Here is a 22,573-nt window from a genome sequence, read left to right on the forward strand (position 1 = left end):
TGGTGACAGAGACAGGCCTGATAAGCAGTAGTATTACTTTCTTAGTAATCCTGGTTAATCCTGCCAGGGGGCATGGCCTTAAGAGCAGGTTGGCTGGGTTTAGGGAGGGGGGGGGGGGAGAGAACCACAAGTTCACAGGTCACAGGTGCAAAGAAGGAACACGTCTATAGTGGCATTGCTTATACAGCCTGAAGTTAAAGACATCAATCATTAGCCACTACATACAGAACAAGAATAATAGAAAGCAAAGATTTGAGCAAACAATAAAAGCCTTACTAACTTCCCCCGAATGAGAGAGTTGACCAACTACTTACAAGAGGAAGTTGAAAAGAAGGCATTGGGAGAAGAACATTGATGTGTTTTCCTCAAAGATTCATATTTCTTAAAAAGCAAGCCTCTGTGGAGTGGATGTCAGTCAAGTATGCGTGCAGTGTAACCCATTAGGTCTACGTCTAATGTACTGACATCCTGCTTTAATTCTGAGAGCCCTTACGAGTGGTTTGCCCCGCCCATGACCTTGAGTTCCAGTCCAGTCCTTACTTCTGACTCCACCAAAGCTGCTTAAACAAAGAGACTGGATGTAAGAAGAGACACATGAAGGGGTGGTTCCAATAGAAACACTTGAACATGCTGACAAGCAGTATCATGATGGTGGTGGTAAACACTGCAAAAGTGGAGATACTGTATACTGTATTGTAATTTAGCGCTGACAGGATACCCAACTGCACATTTTTGGTCGGCAATCCTTTGGAATAAAGGATGAATTTTGTGTTTTGAATTTTTTACAAAGACAAAAAAATTGCATTTTGTCACATTTGTGGCTATGTAGTGAAGACATATTCAGCTACTTTAGAAATGGGCTCGAAATTAGCTTGATTATTGAGATTCCGAAAAAACCTACCAATAAGGGACGAGTTAGTTTTTTTCCCCATTGGCAACCAGCGAGCCAAACTCCTGCCCTTGTCTGATTACCGGCCATTACAGGAAGTGCCTGTCAGAGAACACTCTCGGTTTCCATCCTCTCTGGCATAAAGACACTGACCTTTGGTGAACTGGAAGGGTCTCTTGACATAGATAACCAACTCCTGCACCTGAGTTACAATCTATATCTAACAGATATTGAAACATACATGTATAACATAGCATCTTGACTGCATGATCTTAGGCAGAGGCATGGGCAAAGACAAGGCTCAGCCTAAATGCTTTAGTTGATCCAAAGAAAGTTCATATAACACAAAAACAAACCTATCTGGTAATTAAGGAGCACAGTCAGAGTTTCCAACACAAGACTGGAAAAGCCATAAACAATGTTGCCATTTACATTGAAATACAGCTTTCCTTGCTCTTTCTCTAATCTCCTTTAGGTTTTTTCCAATAACTTTAAGCGGCTTTGTATAAAGTCCTTGCAAGAAACAAAAACTTCAAATTATACATGCTTTATTACACTTCCATGTTAAAGACAGTCATTACCAACATTAACAGTTAGAAGTTATTTTAAGATATTTGCAGGACATTGGAGCACAGTGACTGGTAAATCACTGAGGTCCATGGATGAACTGAGCTTTACAAATGGACTTTGGTCACAATAGTCAAAATCCTGAGTAAGCAATTGAAATCGACAAAATCAGCAATAACAAACAGCCCATCATTATGTTACAATGGAAGCTTTAGCTTTACTGTATTATTTAACAAAGGGTAGTATAAAAGTGTGTCATGAGACTTAGTCAAATGTCATGAAGTGCCACGATTCATGATTGACGATTCTGACTTCTATGCTCTATCTGTGCAAATCTATAAATTGTATCTGTATCAAGCAGGAGAACATCATCATGACCAGGATAAAGTCAGTCTCAATTTGCATTTGAAAAGCTGTCATGTTGCAGAACGGGCATTCCGAGGATAGAGTAAGAAAACATGCATCATATTTTGCCTCTTCTGTTGGATTTGTGTCTTTATGTTGGGGGAAGAGAACGGATGTTGTTCTCATTGATCAGTTTACAAACATGAAGAAACAATAAAGGAAATGGAGGTATTTAAATGCACATGAGTACAGGGTAAGTGTATAATCATACACCAAAATCTGAAGAACCTTAAAATTAATGTTTACTATAGAGCCCCATCAGTGTATCTAATAGTTGTTTACAAGGATGCTCCACATCACCATCTAGCCTACCTCCTATAACGCAGAACAGGTCCCTCTATTGTCTGACACGTCCCCAGTCATATGGGCTAATAGGGAAGAGACCCTGAATAAAAAATGACCATAAATATGCAGTGATTGACCAGTTCTCTGAATGCATTAGGTTAATGAACTGAAAGCACAGAATCTAACAGACTAATTTAATGTAGTCTATGAATTAACTACATTTCCAACGACTTCACCTGGCACGTGCAAAAAATAAATTGCACCTAAATCTGTAATACCTCTACCAGTGACTAAAAACATGAACAAATTTAATAAATGATAAACGAGTGAACACAATAAGTGGTGGAGTGCGTGTCATTATGTTCATGGTCCACTGAATCCCATGCAGACATAAATAGCCTTTACTACTGTATGTCATTATATTTGTTTGTCTAGAAGTAAGATGAAAGGGTAACCTTTTTTAACGACAAGGTCAGTCTGGAATTAATGCATAATATGTACATTTGCATTAAAGGTCGGTCCGTTGTGTAGCCTGTCATAATGATGTTCACGTGTTGGATGTGCCCGATTTAAAAGTCTTTACCTTACTTGAGGCACTTCTCTGAGTTGACCGAAATCGAATCAGTCCATCGATGGCCTTTTATTTTCTTTCAGTCGTCCTCCGTTACGTTATTGGGCGTATTTACGCTTTCATTACTCCTTTGGGGAAAAAAAACATAACTAATGAAAAATGCAGGTGTTCCTCAAAAAGCAGGTGGTCATATTCATGTAGCGCGCTGTCTTAAGTGATCCTCTCTTGACGCGTGGAGTCAAAAACTAATGCGTTCAATCTCAATGATGGACCTATAGAAATATCACTAAATGTTCACTGAATAATCGGATTCAACAGTATGGAATAGCCTAATGGAGTGCAATATTGGAAATCCCATTGAAAGTGTCCAAGCATACTTTCCTATGCTGTCCAGTCCATCGCGCTGCTTTGTCCAAACGTAGCCTACTCAAAGTGATGAAAAACAAGCGCTGGAGACCAACTTTAAAAATCCATAGTGCGCAAGTGTTGTTCAAAATATCCACGAAAACGTGTGCACCTTCGTTTCAGACGGTGATGATAGAGCCAATTCTCGATAGTCCAACACTAAAATGTTCTTCAGTCTCGTCCCTTCTTCGTATCTCCCTCCTCCCTACCACATGCACACACTGTTCGAGCGCCTCAAACAAAGCGCCCTTTCGTGGGAACGAGCAACATGAACTATAGGACGTTTTGGGGTCCCTGACAAAAGACAAACGCTCCGCTGTGGAGCACTTTGCAACAATGACAATAGGCATATCTCCTCAGTCATAAAAATTAAATAACACCGGTCCAGTTTAATACTGATATTTTATTTAGTCCCTATAAGTTCTAGTACATCATTTTCTCTTTTTATTACTTTTCACACAAAAATTCATGTGCCAAAAAACATAACCCTGAAGCTATAAAAATATCTGAATTCTCACTCAAATAACAAGCAAACAGGTCTGGGGTGGGGTAAACTGGTCTAAGAGCTGCGTTTAATAAACTACCTGGATTTAAAACAACCAACGGCTGCACCTGTGCTCCAATACAGGCTTAAAGTACCCAATCAGCACACAATTGATCTTTAACAAATCATGTTTTGTTTATTAGCTTTTTTTGGTTCAGACAATGTCAATAGAGGTGTGTATAATACTGTGTTTGTTTTTTTCCAAAGAAGCAAACTTTTATCATCCACAAGAGGGCATGAGTTGACCCAAACTGAATGATAATAAGTAGATATGGGCTCTGTCCAAAAACAACCCCTCTTCTCAGACACTCTACAATCAAGGTAGGCTAATCGGACTGGGGCAGATACCATGCAAAAGTGAAACTGAAGGTTGTTGATATAGTTGTTGTTTGAGCTAGTGCACAACCAGTAGGCTACACAATCATAAACGCTATTCAATTTCATAAGTGAGTACATTCCTTAGTCCATGCAAGTGACAACACTCTCAGTTAAAATGGATATCAAACAATTTGAACATAAGATTGTTGCATGACATTGTTGCTGTTCTGACTTAATTAACTTTACACTCACAGTCTAAGCACACCATATGGAGATCAAAGGATTGGCATTAATCACATAAGACACACCCACACTTCTGGAAAGCACAAGTGACATTTCAACCAAAACCAAAGTGCAAATTTGATAAACTAGCCATCAGTTGCACTGACCAGGTCTTGGGCTTACTGTTTAGCGGACAAGCAATACAACTCATGCATGCCTTCAGCAACAATGTTGTACAACAATCAGGTTGTTCAGTCAGCATAGAAATAATGTCCTTACCATTGTACAGTATTGCACTGTTTAGATAAATATACACATGAACTTAGAAATACCTCGATGCAAAAATGGACTCCCCAGTATTTTACTGCTATTTTACTGCTAAATAAAAAAAAATCCTGGGATAACATTTCATTGTTTAATTAACCGGTCAACAACAAATATACAACTTGCTTAGGAACAAAATGTAAAACAGATTTGTTGTTCATAGAAGTCATTCAATGACTTGGAGGGCGGCATTTCAGTCAGTGAAAAAAAGAAAGTAGATAATCCATGATAAACATTAGCATCAACGGTCATTTGCTTTAGGAGTAACCTGGGTGCAAGACTGTCTCATTCAGTGACACTGAAAAATTGCCAAACATGAGAACAACAAAGGAGTTGGCAAAATGAGAAAGAGACTGGAACCACAGCTAACATAGGATTGGCTCAGTCATCAAAGTCTGGGATATCATCATAGGAGTAACCACGGTAGCCCTTAGATGCATAGTAAGCTATCCGCAGGTGATAAAATCCAGGCAGGAAAACCAGGATTCCAATGATGAGGACAGGCACAGTTCTATCCCGATGCTGAAATGGATAAGAAAAACACAAATCAAGGCACACAATACAACAAAGACATTGAGAAAATGCACCTCAGTATACATCTGTTTCTCATGGTGTCAATATGGGCTCGGACATCCTTCATACTCACTGTGACTTCAAAGTATCCTGCCAAGAGGAGGGCCCCAATGGTGATTAGCAGAGAGCCAATCAAGAAGAGGACGGTGGCCAGGGCAATGGCTTTGTATGGAACTTTTGGTGGGCTCCTTTTGAACTGTGGGATAGAAGAGAAACTTTAGTGCATATCAATTCATATTTGTATTTTTTATCACCCATGTAAATCATGGCCTATTAACAGACAGTTTACAAAACTGATGTTAATTGTCATGAGGTCCCAGAAGCAAAGTACATTTTAAACATTTTACTTGAATTTCACAAATTGGGGTCACAGTTTACATTAAGTTGCCCCTATAGCTTTGTGTAATAACTTTAATTACACTAGCAACAACATTGTGTTAACATGGTGTTACATAGTACATTGTTAATTTATTTGTAATTGCATAGTAAGATGGAGATGAGCAGTTCATGTTATCACACTACTGTTCGTCTACTTGTGTAATAACACAAATCACTGAAATCCATATTCTATATAAATAACTAAGGACAATGTTAATACAGTTGTTTCTATAGTAATTAGGCTATAATGTTACTACAAATGGAATTTAACGTTAAGGGTTACCCAAAGTAGGATTCTATCTTATCTATTAGGCCCTCTTCAGCCCTCTTACCTGTAAATCAATGTAGCCGTCATCATCATTAGCTAATTTGGAATACCTAACCTTACTGTTAGGAATTCCGTTTGTTATAGTGTTGCGAGTTGGCATCTTTAGCAGGTGGAAACAAATGTATCAGACGCACTTGAAAACAGTATTATTATGTTAAAGCATTGTTTGCAGCTTTGACATTGTATCATTCCGGGAATGAATGATAGTGACGATTTGCACAGCTTGCTGCGGCTAATGTCCGTTCGTGATCAGTTACTCAGAATACAGTCTCTCAACTCTCTATAATTACTGAAACCAATAGCCCTATTCGAGTTCAAACTCGAATGACAGAAATATCAACAGTGCCTCTAAAAGTGGACAGCACGCATTACGATTATCTTCCGACAAAACGTGTATTCTGCTGTTCTCTACTTGTGCAGGGATAATCTCTTCCGTGTTTGTTTCCCCACTGTAACGCCTGCGCGATGCACTTGCATTATTTTAACGGGCCATAAACTAGCCTACTTAAAAATGCCCTCGACCCTAGTTTAGATTGATTTCACAATGTGACATGCACATTAACTGAATAAATACGATTTTATAAAACTTAAGACATTACAAGTTGATCCTGCATTTCAAGGAACATTTTATTGAATGCCTATTATGCACAATCATTGTAGTCTTGAAGTACAATTGCCACAGAGGGGCGCTGCCGTATCATACTCAAGCACAGTATGTCCTGTTGCACAAGCCAATGTCGCCTTTTTGACTGTATACAAAAAGATGCAGGTGCCTGCCTATCAAGGGGATGACGTGTGTTCATTACCTAGCCTTCTACCTGGTCAAACCAACAGAGGCCGACTGCAGGAGTTATTTTACAACAGACTGGCAGCATTACAGAAAAGCTCTCAGACTTCAAGCTATTTTACAGCCCACTATCATCTCTTGTTGAAGTGTGAGTAAAATGAAGTACATCTTCTGAAATAACAATAATAAATGGCCATGAAAGGGATCAAAATCGTTTCCATGTTTTTTTTTTAATTTGATCACATGTATGCACATTTTACTTGAGTTACTGATCGTTTCTGACACACAAACACGCACGCGCACACACACACACACACACACACACACACACACACACACACACACACACACACACACACACACACACACACACACACACACACACACACACACACACACACACACACACACACACACACACACACACACACACACACTAAAGCTCCTCACTAAACCAACACAGGCTTTTCATGTAATCAAGTCTCAAAACATGAAATAAAGACATACAGACATGCCCACACACAGAGAACATCACAATGAATACGTTAATATGGTTGTCTGAAATTGTTATCTAATATTGTTATCTAATACCAACATGCTTTGCCCAGAGGTAGTCAGAGGTACTCAGAGGCAGTCAGTGCCTCATTCTTTACATTTGTAATGTTGTTATCACTTTCTCCCTTATATTCATCTCTTGCTTAACTTACATTATGTCAGTCAGTTAAACAAAGACAAATAATACAGTATACAATTTAGAGTTCAATGTTTTTGAATGAGCAGTATATATATATATATCCACTCCCATGCTACCTGTTTTCATCAGATTGCCTCAGAATACACCAATCTTTACAGCAGGGCCAATCTTGTCCAGAACACTGTGGTCAATTTACTTTTGTTATTACATTTTGTCTCAGATTAAATGCCTCCATGTCAAAAACACTAAAGGCTATCGCCTATCGATATATTGAATACGTTGATGGTGGAGACAATGACTCTGTCTCAAACACACTGTGTTTAATAGACTAGAACATATTTAATTATTTGCTGGTGTCTGTCTGTATGGAGCTGTAGCTGATGAGTCTGCTCAGGTCAATAAAGTGAATGTAACGGATGTGGTGATTGTAGTCTGAATAGAGAAGGTAAAAGCTAGACTAATTTTATAACAGTTAGCTGATCATCTTTATCTGGTAGCATGAATAACATCAATGTCAATGATATTTTCACACCATATGGTGAATATGTAGTTATTAACAGTCTGCTTGTTTACAGTTAGCTAAAATGATCTCAAATGACATAAGAAATCCCACTGGTAATTACAGCTTGTGAACAAGTGAACAACTGGTAAACAAAACCTTGCCACTGTGTTCTCAGATTCCGTAGGCACACACAGAGCTGACACATTTGAATTGATGAACACATTGATGAATTTACTGTTATTTTTTTACATTCTTAGAAATAACAAATGATTTACTGCTATTAAACACATTTATTTTAATCTTTCGTGGATGTAGACGATGGGTACATTGTAATGTGGTGAATGGACCATAAAAAGACAAAGACAATTCGACAATGAGGATAACCATGATAAATGTCTTACTGTGAGGAAAGAATATCCATGATAATAACTATGTTTGGGAAGCCAGACACATGGGAAGTCCTCCAGGCAACTGGTCCAAAAGTTTCACTATGGGTGAAAGTGTGTGAGCAGCTGGTTGTGACCAAGGTGGCGTGAATGATTTTATGCACTTTATTGTCATCTCTCTGGTCATGCACAGCAATAACCTGGATGGCAAACAGAGCGCGGGGTGGGGGTAGGGCTTGCTATTGACTCACAAAATAATAACACTGCCTGACTTTTTCCTTCCAATAAATAATAAATGAATAAATAATTGATGCAGTTGGGGTTGAAACAGGGATATTGTCTTCCCTCCGAGTATATAATTCACAGTGCCCTGCCTGGTCATAGACACATACAGAGAGTTCCCTGTAGGCATAGGAGTCTCTGATAGCAACCTCATATCCCCCCAGAACAGAACAGGGAAGCAGTGATGTGAAAGCTCTGCCAGGGTCACACAGGGCATTAATTGAGAAAATGTTCTAGATTATGAATAATATTGTGGCGAAATGTGTTTCAGGGAGTCACACCGGGATGGTGATTTCATATCTCACCAAACCTGTTTGCAGCTGCTGTGATAAACTAATCAGTGTTGCTTTAGAACTTCCTGCCAGGCAAGGAGTCTCATTTGAATCTTTCCACTACACTTTTCCACCTTTGTGCAATTCTCCACATGCAGCTATTTGCTTTGCCATTATGAGTCTCTAGAAACATATAATGCAATCTTGTTTTTGTTTCTTTACTATACTGATTAAACAGTAGCGGGTGTATGGATGTGAAACAGAAGATAATGATAAACTAGTTATAATCTAATAACACAATATATGGCTAGAATTAACAGCAACCAGGGGGAATACATGATTATGTATTATGTATAGAGTATGTGTGAGTGGCATTTGAAATTGAATTTAATTATGCTCTAGGTTGAGCTCCTCTGTGTTTTTGGGGATGAACATTGATTTCCTGGATCAAATACTCTCTAATAGGAAAATATGATAACCAGTAATGGACATTAGATTTAGTTTTTTTTCAACTGTTATGTGTGAAATCAAGCTAAATCAATCAAAAGTAATGTAAAGTAGGGGGGGGGGGGTGCATGCGTGTGATGTGTGTGTTTGTGTTTGTGTTTGTGTTTGTGTTTGTGTTTGTGTTTGTGTTTGTGTTTGTGTTTGTGCTTGTGCTTGTGCTTGTGTTTTGTGTAGTAAGCAGTCAGCAGCCTATGCCCATGACCCTGGGGTGTGACACTGCAGCAAGAGAGCAGCAACAGGGCCATAATTAGAGTCAGAGATCCATCATCTGAAATGATTAAGCCTGACTTCATTACAGCAATTCAGATAGTGCCATGACTGGAGCTCGGCTGCAGGCCTACCCATTACACCAGTTCAACATCATGCAGTCTCCCTGTGCCGCTACTTTCACTTCACACAGGGCTACAGACATCAATCGATGTGACATCTAAGTGGTTGACTGGTATTATGCTCAATTTTTCAGTTTTTGCACATGACATGGTTTTTTTAGATTCCTTAACATTCATCAACATGTTGAATTGGATCTGTCTGGGAAATATTTGGTACAGAATCGACATTAAGCACTGAAGCATTTCTCCCGACGCCTCCATCTGTCTCTCCCTGTGAGTCCTGAACTCTGCCACTGATGCATCACCAAACATGTTCTTTTTTCCTACCTGCATCTGAGGGGAGTCTCAAGAACAAGCGAGACGTGTTTGTGTGTGGGTGGAGAATTGGTTGGTTCTCTAACACGCTTCATCAGTCTCCGTAGGGCTTCATCCTTGGTTCAAAGAGATGACTAAGGCTCTCACCTTTATGTGTGAATGTGAAGACTCTGGAAACTTTGAGTGGTTGACGGCTGATATCTGTGTCCACAAGACAAATCATAGGTTTAGATAGCTGTAGCATCAAGTAAATGTCACAGTGATCTTTGAAGCATCTCACTTTATGTTTGTACCTTCGGATGTTTCTCGGAAATCATATTATTAGGCAGTTTTAGGCTGTATTGGCTTATTATGCAAATGATTGGATGACATTTGTCCAGAGATGGTTGTGGCCCCGCTCTACTGATGACTGTGTTTAATGGAACTTATCTTTACCAGTAGGAATTTTTAAGAGTTGTCATCATCTCTAAAGCGCAAGAAAACAATCTCTGGGGATGTATCATTCAGAGTGTCAGTGTAAATGCCAACATTTGTGTGAATGTTAAAGAAGAATATCTGCCTCAATTACCTACAGTAAAATGTTTCTGACTGTCTCATGGAATTGATTTCAACAACTTCAGAACTCAGCAGTCTGCCCTATTGCATGGATGGCTCGGCCAGATAATTGCTATTCTGACAGGTCTTTTACTGATTGAGCTTGACACGATGCCAACTCAGGGAGAGAGAGAGAGAGAGAGAGAGAGAGAGAGAGAGAGAGAGAGAGACAGAGAGAGAGAAAGAAGAGAGACAGAGACAGAACCAGAGACATATTTTTGCTCATAACACAATAGTCTTAAATATATCTTGCTTCATACAATGAATATTCCCCAATTCATCGGATTTTATAAGCAAGTAAAAAGTTGGGTCAAAATCAACATGGCCAGACAATGCAACACAATGAAACATCTGTTTAACAAATCAGTAATTATATCTGAACTTGTTCATTTTCACTAATGATACCCCAACAGTGAAATTGCAGATGAGAAAGGAGCAGCTTCGATCTTGGCTAAATATAATCTTTACTGTACACCACTGTTTGCAGGTCAATTTGCTTGTGTGCTAAATGATTACCACACAAGCAAACTCAATTTTCTAAATGATTTAGGAGCTAAAGAACAATGAAGAGTTGTCATGGTGATTTCAGCTTTGGGAGGGTTAAAGTGAAGCTTCCCTAGGCAGGAAGCACTGGGAGCCGGTTTGTTAGTTTGTTGCTCATCTCTGCTCATCTGCCAGTGGGGGTGAGAGAGGATTCCCAAAGCTCTGCTATGACAGCATCCTAAAGGCTTCCTTTGATTCATTGTGGAGTGTTTATGAGTTCAAGAAAAACAACAAAGTATGAGCAGAATATTGAGCACAATGTTTGGAAGGAAGGGAGGGAAGGGGGAAAGGGGGAAAGGAAAGAGAGAGAGAGAGAGAGAGAGAGAGAGAGAGAGAGAGAGAGAGAGAGAGAGAGAGAGAGAGAGCTGAACTGAGAGAGTACAGGACACCATATTGATACAGCAAAATAGCCTCTTCATTGATAAATACTTGTAGCCAGAGATGGTCAGATGGTCTTTAAGAATTTACCCACAGTGGGAGATAACAATCATCTTAGTGTGTGTGTGTGTGTGTGTGTGTGTGTGTGTGTGTGTGTGTGTGTGTGTGTGTGTGTGTGTGTGTGTGTGTGTGTGTGTGTGTGTGTGTTTTCATCTGCTTGGTTCTCCATCTCCTCTATACATAGGGGAGGTGGGATGTCGTTTGCATTAGAGATGAATTGATCCAACTATTCTTGCATTGTGAACATATTGTTTAATTAGGTTTTAACACGTTTTACATTACATTATGCACTCTTCACAACAATTTGTTGGACATGGACCTTTCAGTAATTTAGTTCAGGTAAGCAGATGTTTTGTCTCGTATATCTCTTCGTTCTCGGTTACTTTCTTTCTTCTTGGCCCATGTTGAATGATTCATGATTTTCGGAAAACGAAAACATTCTGTAGACATATAGCTGATGTACCCTACTGATGACGTGAGAGGAGAATAGAGATGAGGTATAATGTATGGAGACAAGAGGAGGGGGTGTGTGTGTGGCGGGGGGGATAGCAATGACTCATTTGGTAGTCATCATCTCAATGGAGTTAATGCTTCTAAAGAGCAGCACTTATACTGCTGGATCCATGGGCAGGGCACTTGGCTATCAAGGTTAAATCACTTCAGTCGAGATACCGGAGCACATCGCGAAAGTCCGCAGTCATTACCAAGCGGTTGACAATACTTTTGTTCCCACCTGGTTTTGCTGCTCCGTAAAATGCTTGAGATTTGTTGTTATATTATTCATTAAAACTATCGGGATCGAAAGGTAACGACGGTAAAGTCAGGTGAGTTATACCGGTAAAATTGTTTCATTGTAATTAACTATAATTTTTAAATGCGGTCATGAAGGAGTAGATTAATTTCAGTCTTTGATATTGCATGTTTTTTGCTTAATTTGCTGAACACAATACTGCGTTGGAAAGGGCTGGAGAAATGTAGTCTTTATTCTAGGACATCCATATGTGACAAATGAGAGGCTACTCAGTCACTCAGAAAATCGAGTTGACCACTTATTTTCTAATTTGTCATGTCTGTGAACTGTCATTTTCGATTGCATTTCATAACTATGCGCACTTTTAGCTAATGTGCTGTGAAGTAGGCTCTATAATTTCTAATGGTCAACTTTACATAGTTATTTGCCTCCCCATGAATAGGCTGTATTTTGCGCGGTGACTGTGAAATCACGGGGATGATATAACAAGTAAACTCTAGTCTTTTAGCCTATATAACACCGCAAATGTACTTTATTAATTTCCTAAGAGCAGTAAGGATAATCGGTGAATTATTCTTATTTAGAGTTACACTCACTGAACACTTTATTAGGAACATCTGTACACCTTCTCATGGTGGAGGTGGTGTAATGGTGTGGGGATGTTTTCTTGGCACACTTTGGGCCAGTTAAAACCAATCAATTATCGCTTGAATGCCACAGCCTATTTGAGTATTGTTGCTGACCATGCGCATCCCTTCATGGATACAATTTACCCATCTTCTAATGGCTACTTCCAGCATGGATAATGCACCATGTCACAAAGCAAAAGTCGTCTCAAGCTGGTTTCATGAACATGACAATGAGTTCAGTGTTCTTCAGTGGCCTTCCCAGTCACCGGATCTGAATCCAATAGAACACCTTTGGGATGTGGTAGAACGGGAGATTCACAGCTTCAAAGTGCACCTGAAAAATCTGCAGGAATTGTGTGATGCAATCATGTCATCATGGACCAGAATCTCAAAGGAATGTTTCCAACATCTTGTAGAATCAATGCCACGAAGAATTGAGGTTGTTTTGAGAGCAAAGGGAGCTACCCAGTATTAGTATAGTGTTCCAAATAAAGTGTTCGGTGAGTGTATATAATAGTAGGCCTATTATTTGATTCTTTCTTTCATTCTTTCTTTCTTTTTCTACAGAGGAAATATAACGTATCTTGCTAATGATGTACTGCATACTTTTCGATATTTTTCCAAGACGGTGTACTTTTCTTATGTTTTTTAATCAAAAGTAATTGAAGTAAACAATGCATTGATTGGTGGTAAAAGAGGCGAGTGTAATCATTGAGGTTTATAGCTATTGGTCAGAGAATACCACTGAAAGAATGTGATAACTGTTCATTAAAGCACACCTGTAATTGCTATTAGAATCTCGGACCAAATGAATGTTGCTTCAGGGCCTGTCATGACTGCAGTTAGGCGGACAGTGTCAGGCTCAATGGAATACGTTCACCTTGACTTATCTGCAACCAATCACGGCAGGATTTGAGTATTATGCGTATGGGTATATGGTGTTCATTTTGGCATTTCAAGAGAATGCTTGCATATGTTTATGTGCACCCAGTTCCAAACATTTCCATATGTTGCATATTCTACGTTGCAGGGCAGTTCTAAGTTGCAGGGCAGTGGAGGAATGCCAATGCTCTCATGGGTGAAGATCATGCAACTGTCACATTTCATTATTATGGAGGAATGAACCTAAAAATGCAGTTTCATGGCCTAGGGTCTTTGTCTCTGTTATCTTTGTTTCCCCATGCATTAGTGGTTGGGAATCAGATAACAGTGTTAGTAAGCATCATTTAATCACCATGGGAGAGGTCAATCTGAACTTAATAGTGTGATAGTGGAGGAAAGGTCTGTAGGGAGGGACAGTAGGGGAGGACAGTAGAGGATTAGATAATGCATTTGCCCCATCATTACTCATGTGCTGTCGTTCCACCCAGAAAGGCCATTTTGCATGTTTTTTATTCAACTTTCACCTTTTATTGTATACTACGGTATGCCGAGTAATCCTAACCCTAACCATAACCCAATTATAATATTGATGGTGTGAGAGCTGAACTCAAACAAAGCTGCTGATCGTAACCCAACCCATACTGTAGCAAGTTCCCTCCACTTTCAGTATTCTTGTGTCACCATTTAACCTTTTCTCTAATCTTTATTCTCTCTGGAGAACTTCTGAATAATATCAGTGAGCTGCACAGACAAGATTAATTTTTCATTTAATCTGTCAGACAGTGGGAGCTTTGTATGGGTCAATTGGAAAAAATACGTCCTCTGTCATAAAGTAATTGTTTTGAAGTCAAAGGTGAGACAGACAGACATGTTTTTTTAATCACCACACTACATCAAAGTCAAAATGAGTGGATATGAAAGGATCCAGCTGCAAGTCCTAAGAAGGCGGAACAGACGTCATTAACATCAGCAAAGAAATCCTATTTGGCATGGAGGCATTCGTCTTTACTTTTATACAGATACATTTAAGCATAAATGCATGCATAAATCATAAAATGCAACTTAGCAATATACCTCTTCATTGAGCATTTGAACAAATATCAGAAGACCATTGCCATTTTGAATTGTATGTGGCACTATTCTTAACGCAGAAACTACTTAACTCACAAACCTTCTATCAAAATATCAGTACTGACTTTATTTTAAGACACAGGTCAAAACCAAGCATTTTCAAATAGTGCATTGCATCGTGTTCTAACTAATTGTGATGATAAGAGCAAATTGATATCAAACAAAGAAACAGTGTGAATAAAGACTCATGACATCCACCATGTAGAGGCCAGTGTGTAAAGAACATGGCTTACAGAAGAGTGATGTAGTGACAAATCAATTAATTGTAAGATAATTGATTTCTAAAAATGTCAAGGACAGACTGACCATACTGTTGGCTACATTTTGTAGCCTTTGCCACATTTCCATTTATATTTCAAAGGTTTTTTTCTTTCTGTTTCTTTGACATGCTTCATTGGGCAGCCTTTGGCTGGGATCTCTTTCTGTATTCCTCAACCCCACAGCATGTCCAATCAATACAACCAAGATTATGATACAGTCCCATTTATCAGAGGAGAGGGCGTTCCTGAGACACTATTTCACATAGTATGATAGTATGGACATTGAAAGGAGCAAGTTGGGTGATTTTGTCGAGCTAATGATATTGACACATGCTACAGAATGCAATATTATAAGTGATGTTCATTTCTGTCAAATTGTCTTGCTCTATTGAGATTAAGATGAGTTATATTTCCTTTGAAAGCTGTTGTTGTGGTTGTCTGCCCTGCCAGTTGATATTTTGGTCATCCTCAGAGAAAAGCGTCACTGTAATTGTTATGTCTTCGTTACAGGGGGACCCACACCACAGAAAGTGACTGCACAGTGACTGTTCCTGTACTCAGCACATCCACGTTGGAACTGTCCATTCAGCAGACAAATCCTGGGATTGGATTGTCCTCTAACAAACTGTCCCCCCCCACCACCTACCCAAACAAGGTGTCTGTACTGTACCTTAGGCGTACTGTTTTCTATTTCGACCTTTAGCTAGACTGGGATAGAATATCACTTAACCTGCATAATATTATCAACCTTTTTGCACTAGTACACCTGATCATAAGAGAAGGGAGAGAGACCAGAACTATATTTTTAACCACTCTCCTCAGTAGCCAAATACGACTCTTGGCCAGACAGAGTTGACACTTCCTCCTACACCATCCTTTTTGGTCTCCAGCTGCATAATAACTGGTGGTTTAACATCAGTGACAATTTCAAGATGGATTACCTTCTGTTTGTTAATTCGTCTGCATGCACCATGTTTGGCTCTCTCAGTATTTTGTGCACATGTATATAGTTTTCTTTTTTGGGTGCATCGTCAATGTAATGGCCCATTCGATTGAGGCATCATCAGTCAAATTATGCTTTGACATGACAGCCTTAATGTGATCATTATTCTAATGGCTTTCACGAGTGTGCTGTGATGTCCTTGTCTTCACTCATTGAACATAACTGGTGTCTGTCTACCATTGCTGTACAGCACAGTGCAGTCTATCAGTCCTGTAAAGACAACAGATGGTTCCTGTAGTAGACAACATGACCCCAGAGCCTCTGAGCCAAAACTGCTCCAACTGCAACCAGGCACTTGTCCCAGAGCTCAGTGTCGTCAGGGCTGCGGCACTGGGGCTGATCCTGGGGATCTTCATTGTGTTTGGAGTGGTGGGCAACATCCTGGTCATCCTGTCGGTGGCCTGCCATAGACACCTACGTACAGTCACACACTATTTCATTGTCAACCTAGCAGTGGCAGACCTTCTCCTGAGCTCCACAGTGCTGCCCTTCTCCGCCACCTTTGAGATCTTAGGTCGCTGGGTGTTTGGACGGCCCTTCTGTAACGTATGGGCGGCCATGGACGTGCTGTGCTGCACAGCCTCCATCATGAGCCTGTGTGTGATCTCCGTGGATCGCTACATCGGGGTCAGCTACCCACTGCGCTACCCAGCCATCGTCACAGAGCGTAGGGCCCTGCTGGCCTTGGTGGGCCTGTGGGTTTTCTCTGTCACCATCTCCATCGGCCCTCTGTTTGGCTGGAAGGAGCCGCCTCCCGAGGATGAGTCCATCTGTAAGATCACAGAGGAGCCTGCTTATGCCATCTTCTCTGCTGTGGGCTCCTTCTACCTCCCCTTGGCCATCATACTGGCTATGTACTGCAGGGTGTACGTGGTGGCCCGCCGAGAGAGCCAGGTCCTGAGGGAGGGTCATAAGACTGACAAGTCAGATTCAGAGAGCGTGACGCTACGGATACACCGTGGTAATACAGCCGTATCGGAGGACGAGGCCCTACGCAGGCACACACACTTTGCCCTGCGCCTGCTCAAGTTCTCCCGTGAGAAGAAGGCTGCCAAGACTCTGGGGATTGTGGTTGGCTGCTTTGTGCTCTGCTGGTTGCCCTTCTTCCTGGTGATGCCAATAGGTGAGTGTTTCGCAAGCCCCTTAGCTTGTAGAATGTGCTCCACATGTGCCTTATCCTGCAATCAATACCATGTCCTCCAGCATTTATTTTTGGCATAGGAACTTTTTAAATTGAATTGCAACCCAGAGATAGTGGTAGAGGTGGTTGAGGGGGATGGTGGGTGATTCCCAAAATAGATGTTCATTACAGTCTGAGGTGCCATCATTAATCAAACATGTACATCTCAAGCGATACCATGACAGTAACCATAGCAGTTGAACAAATAGAGTGGATTCACATGGAGAGCAGTTAGCATTATAGCATTATCATTACACAATTGTTCAAATTCTTGGTTGTTTTGAACTACACTTTTATTTTTAATTTGTTTAGCAACTTTAACAATTATTTGAGGTGGAGGCAAGTTCATACATTTCCAATTTCTTTTACTGTTTTTATTTTCGGGATCTCCAGTCATATCTGCTCTTGCTGCTTACTGATATCCTTTATCACATGTTCCCTTGAGTCTTCCACCTCTCAGACTTCTTTTAGAAAGCCTATTACATTTACATTTACATTCATTCATTATGTAGACACTGTTATCGATTTCTTAGCCAACTAGAGTTTTAAGTGCTTGCAAAATTAATCGTTTATTATGTTAATTGAATTGCTTTTTCAAAGGGGCACAGAGAGATTAGTGTAATTTGGGCGAATCTAGTGGTGTCTTTGTGATCTAGTAAAGGTTCTGGTCTAGTGGTGTCTTTGTGATCTAGTAAAGGTTCTGGTCTAGTGGTGTCTTTGTGATCTAGTAAAGGTTCTGGTCTAGTGGTGTCTTTGTGATCTAGTAAATGTTCTGGTCTAGTGGTGTCTTTGTGATCTAGTAAAGGTTCTGGTCTAGCCAGTAGCCCCTCTCATAGGGCTCCTCTGATTAGACACTCTGACATGGTCGGTCCCTCTCAGCCAGCCTCTGTCCCCGTGCTCCCCCCCCCCCCCCCTCTCTCTCTCTCACTCTCTCTCTCTCTCTCTCTCTCACTCTCTATCTCTCACTCTCTCTCTCTGATCAAAGAGCTTAAGGCTTAAGGCTGAATGCACACTGCCTGACCTGTCGCCAGCTCATATTTCAGACACACACTTGAGCTCACACTGTGAATCATTTTGAAATGTCTGTAATTTTTAGAGCAAGAACAGATGATCTTTGATTTTCTCCCACTTTCTCTCTCTCTCTCTCTCTCTCTCTCCTCTTTCTGTATCTTTGCCTCTTGCTTGGGAACTCACTTAACACTAAGACGCCTACTCATCAATGCCATCACCGCCAGAATGACAGATAAAGTCATCACAACACTGTCAGGGATTATGTTTATTTCCCCCTCCAGGACACCGTGGTCCCCTTTGTGACTGTTTAGAGGGCTGGAGTAGGGGACATCACAGAATGTGCAGAGTGTGCACTCACTGCTTGTTAGTATCATCATTTCAGTATAGCTATGTTGGAAGGAAATACAAATCAAGCATTTTTTAGATCTGGCAAAGCCCTTACAGGGTTGAAGTTTATTACACGCTCTCATGCTAGTAAATATAGCAACTGCAACAGAGGCTGAGAGGGACTTTTTAAGGGTGATCTTGATTCCTTACCATGGCTGGATGCTCTCCCTAACAAACTCATCAAGGACATGTCATAATGTTACATATTGTGTTATACTGTAGGCCTCTGATGGGTATTTGTGTTTGCCTTGGTCAAACAAAGCCATGTGGGAATTTGATCAGGTCAAAAGGGTAAGGAGAGCTATCTCTGTCTTGGCCCTACATTTATTTTGAGACTGGTTTGCTGTTGTGTCTACTCATATTTCAGTAGTGTGGTTTACAAAGACATACCCAAGAGCAAGGTAAGCTTGTTGACACGTTCCAAAGGGTTGTTTGTCTTTCTCCTGGGTATATGGCTCACTCGTGATTTGAGCACACATCTAGTGGTCATATGCTCCTTATCGATCAGTCTATCATTGTGCCCTTTGCTACAGTATACCCTCTAAAATGGTTTAGCTGTCTCAAAAAAGCATGAATTGCATCACTGACTTTTTATGGATTTTCTAGGAATTTCCAGCAATGAAGTTCTCTCTTTTGCATTTCTTGTTTCCAAAAAGCATTTAGTTGTAAGAATGATAAAAGAGTAGACATTGCACAGTTGGGGATTAAATGGCTGAGGTGTGCTGCCTGTGGCTGAGGTGTACTGCCTGTGGCTGAATTATTTCCTTTCAAACCCTCCCCATCTTCTCTCTCTATCTATATCCACATCCCTCTCTCATTTTTCAAGTCTCCTGTAAACTGTCTCCAGCTGACTCTCCAATAAAGAATTTCACAAGAAAATGCCCCCCATCCTACCTTTCCAAATAGACACTCAATTTCAATGCCATCCGACACCTCAGCAATTTCATTATTTTAATGTGCCAGGCATTGGGTGTAAAAAGTCACTGGCATTTACAGTGACAACAGGGTCTGAATTTAATGTGCACGTTAAACCATTTCCTTCGCTGCATTATTAATAGCGCTGCTCATACTCTCTCCAATGACTCTTCCTCTAATCAGAAACCACAGGATTTATGAAGGCAATTTCAATAAAATTATTAACCTTGACGTCGAGTTGTTACATTGGCATGGAAATCAGATAAAAACTATAAACTGACTCAACTGGAAATAAATGTGTGTGATGACACAGGATATTTTTCTGAATGGCCTCAATATGGAGCCTTTATCTGCCTCTTCTAAATGGGTTCACCATAAACCCTTATTGGCCTTACAGTAATTAAATTCATCAGGAAACATCTACTGTATATCAGAGAATGTTAATAGATAGATATTTTTTCTTCAATTGTAGTTGTTTTGACCTCATGTAATTGACAATTCGGTTTATCGTCTTTATTGAGATAAAGATCAGGGTTCATTGTTTGATGTTGTGCGTTGTGTTGTGAAAAAGACATGAAGTATATTAACCACAACTTTCTTCCCTGTGTTGCTGTGTCTATATAGGCTCCATGTTCCCAGCATACAGACCTTCAGACACAGTTTTCAAGATCACCTTCTGGCTAGGCTATTTCAACAGTTGCATCAATCCCATCATCTACCCGTGCTCTAACCTGGAGTTTAAGAAGGCCTTCCAGAGTTTGCTGGGAGTGCACTGTCTGAGAACCCAGTCCAGACCCCCTCACCATCTGAGTCCATGCCAGAACCAGGGGCAGGTCCAGGGTCACCCTCTCACTCTGAGCCCGGATGGCCGAGGGGACTCCTTCCGCCTCAGTCAATCGTCTTTAGCCCTGTCTCGCACACCCTCCTCTAGGGACAGCAGGGAGTGGAGGGTGTTCTCTGGAAGCTCCACTGCAGGGGCAGGAGCAGCCGTTGAGACTGGACGGGCTAAAGTGGCCCAACTCTGCAGTAAGAGTCTGCTGAAGACTTGCTGTTGCATCAGGAACAGAAGCCTCACCCCAGGGCCCAGCCATCCCCAGCCCACTCCACACGGGACCCTTCCAATCATAAAGATCCACAAACTGTCCCTGTGTGAAAATGGAGAGGCACTATAATCAACACAATCCCTCTTCTTTTAAACAGACAATGGTCTACTCCCTCAGGTCCAGTCCAATCAAAGTAAACTGAAGAGGACTGATTTTTACATTTGTGGAGAAGCCAGGGATGGACTAATAATGTCTGGACGGGTTGGTCGATCACACTCTGAAACATCTCCAAATACATTTTGACTGCAGTTACAAAACCAGTCATTTGGAGTTAATGACTGAAATATAGCTTTTGCACACTAAACCAAGCTAATATTTTAAGATATATTTTGTAATTAATGTTTAAGGACTTGAATTATCCTTTGTGCAATTTGCCTTGGTCCTAGAACCAGACTATGTGGAACTGTATTGTATTGTATATGCCAGGACGTTTTTCCATATGCAGGTAATAATAGAGGTTGTGAAGGCATTCCCTGAAACAGACCAAATAGCTTGTTCTTTGTTCAATGTTTACACGTTTTATACTTCAAATTAGTACTATATAGAATATGTCAAAGCTGTAAGCACCTGGACAGGTTTTGATATGTTTTCAACAATCTCAACATTGCTCAGCAGCTCTCTTGCTCCCAGTGTCTTACCATTTGCCAAGCTGTCTTCCTGCTGTGAGAATTGTGCTTGTGACGCTGTGGCACTGTGACGTGTCCCCTAGTCTCCCTGAGGAGTCTGAGGGCAGGCACCATGCCCATCTCCAATGAATCACACCACTTCCCCTCTGTCCACATTGGGAATAATGACAAATATTTAAATAAAGCGTTGCAAGGGAGTTGCAAGGTCACTTTCACAATCTTTTTTTTTTGTGTGTACATTTCTCAAACTCGCATGCACAGTTTTTGCTTTGTACTCCACTATTCCCACGATTCACACAAGTTCCATCAGCCACTGCCAGTTAGAGGATGAATATCCAAGACAGTTTAATGGTTTTCATGGATTTTGAACTCATGACTGCCCTCCAAGCCTCAAAATCCATCATGATCCAGGGAGAGATGAGCCCTCTCTTACTGGGACTGAGACATTCTAACTTCAGGGGACCATATACAGATGGTGTCAGCATGTACTCGCATGCACAAGCACACATTGATCATTTGGATATGCATAAGGATCAGCATTGGTATAATAACAATCTCAGCACAGGCATACTGTATCAGTGATTTACGGTAAAGCAGAAAAACACTAGCCAAGGGGATAAAGGGAGCAGATAGTATTGATTGATTTCCTTGAGGTTATTTTCTCTGGACAGAGTTACAATGTACTCCCTCTGTGCACCTCAGTGGGGTTATTAGATGCGGCTAGCATTGCAAAGCCTAATCCCCTTTCCCAGCTTTCAGATGTGTATCTCCAGAAAGAGCTGGATCCCAAGTGGACAGCCAGTCCAGAGGGGAGGGGCCAAAATGGTTCAGCCAGCAGACGGTCTGTCCCCTTGACATTGACTGGCATGTCTGGGATCGGTGACTCACACTGTCTCAGTACTGACGTCATCCAGAGGCCACTTGCTGCGGTCATTAAACCACAGATGGTATCGATGTCTCTCTTTTGCTCTCTGTTTATTTATTTATTTATCTCTTGGCTGCCGACACAGAGCGATGCACGTGGGGACTAAGTAACTATTAGGCAGGTAGCAGCCAAATTTGAACTATTATTCAAACTGATTTTCAAAGGAATGAGGAAAAATCTATTATTGAGAAAAAATATTTTGAAGTCTCTTGGTGCTCTACCCCTTGCTGTTCTTCAATATGAAAGGCTGCCTCTCTAATGAATCCCATTAAAAGAGCTTTTGCTAAATGTGGATCAAAGAGTGGAATAATA

At 40.7% G+C, this 22,573-nt stretch overlaps 2 protein-coding genes across 2 annotated transcripts; one reads left to right on the forward strand and one right to left on the reverse strand.

The window, feature by feature from the left end:
• Positions 1-3,505: 3,505 nt before the first annotated feature.
• On the reverse strand, positions 3,506-6,244 carry tmem230b (transmembrane protein 230b). The gene is made up of 3 exons (XM_083672696.1): positions 5,814-6,244; positions 5,177-5,299; positions 3,506-5,052 (listed from the first exon to the last, which is right to left on the reverse strand). Exons 1-3 carry the CDS (start codon positions 5,907-5,909, stop codon positions 4,912-4,914), a joined length of 360 nt encoding a protein of 119 aa, XP_083528822.1. The 5' UTR covers positions 5,910-6,244; the 3' UTR covers positions 3,506-4,911.
• A 10,095-nt stretch (positions 6,245-16,339) lies between these two features.
• adra1aa (adrenoceptor alpha 1Aa) lies at positions 16,340-20,779 on the forward strand (the record flags this gene model as incomplete). Its single annotated transcript, XM_083673293.1, has 2 exons — positions 16,340-17,237; positions 20,232-20,779. The coding sequence occupies 2 exons, from the start codon at positions 16,340-16,342 to the stop codon at positions 20,777-20,779; spliced, it is 1,446 nt and encodes a 481-aa protein (XP_083529419.1).
• Between the last annotated feature and the right edge of the window lie 1,794 nt (positions 20,780-22,573).

Source organism: Argentina silus, assembly GCF_951799395.1.
Source record: "Argentina silus genome assembly, chromosome: 7".
Lineage (NCBI taxonomy): Eukaryota > Metazoa > Chordata > Actinopteri > Argentiniformes > Argentinidae > Argentina > Argentina silus.

What these genes read in the sequence shown, in the direction of transcription:
- tmem230b (XM_083672696.1), bottom strand. Translation starts at nt 5,909, where the DNA reads ATGCCAACTCGCAACACTATAACAAACGGAATTCCTAACAGTAAGGTT. An exon ending in ACGGCTACATTGATTTACAG is followed by an intron (nt 5,300 to 5,813) that starts GTAAGAGGGCTG and finishes TCTATCCCACAG; the next exon opens with TTCAAAAGGAGCCCACCAAA. An exon ending in CAGGATACTTTGAAGTCACA is followed by an intron (nt 5,053 to 5,176) that starts GTGAGTATGAAG and finishes TATCCATTTCAG; the next exon opens with CATCGGGATAGAACTGTGCC.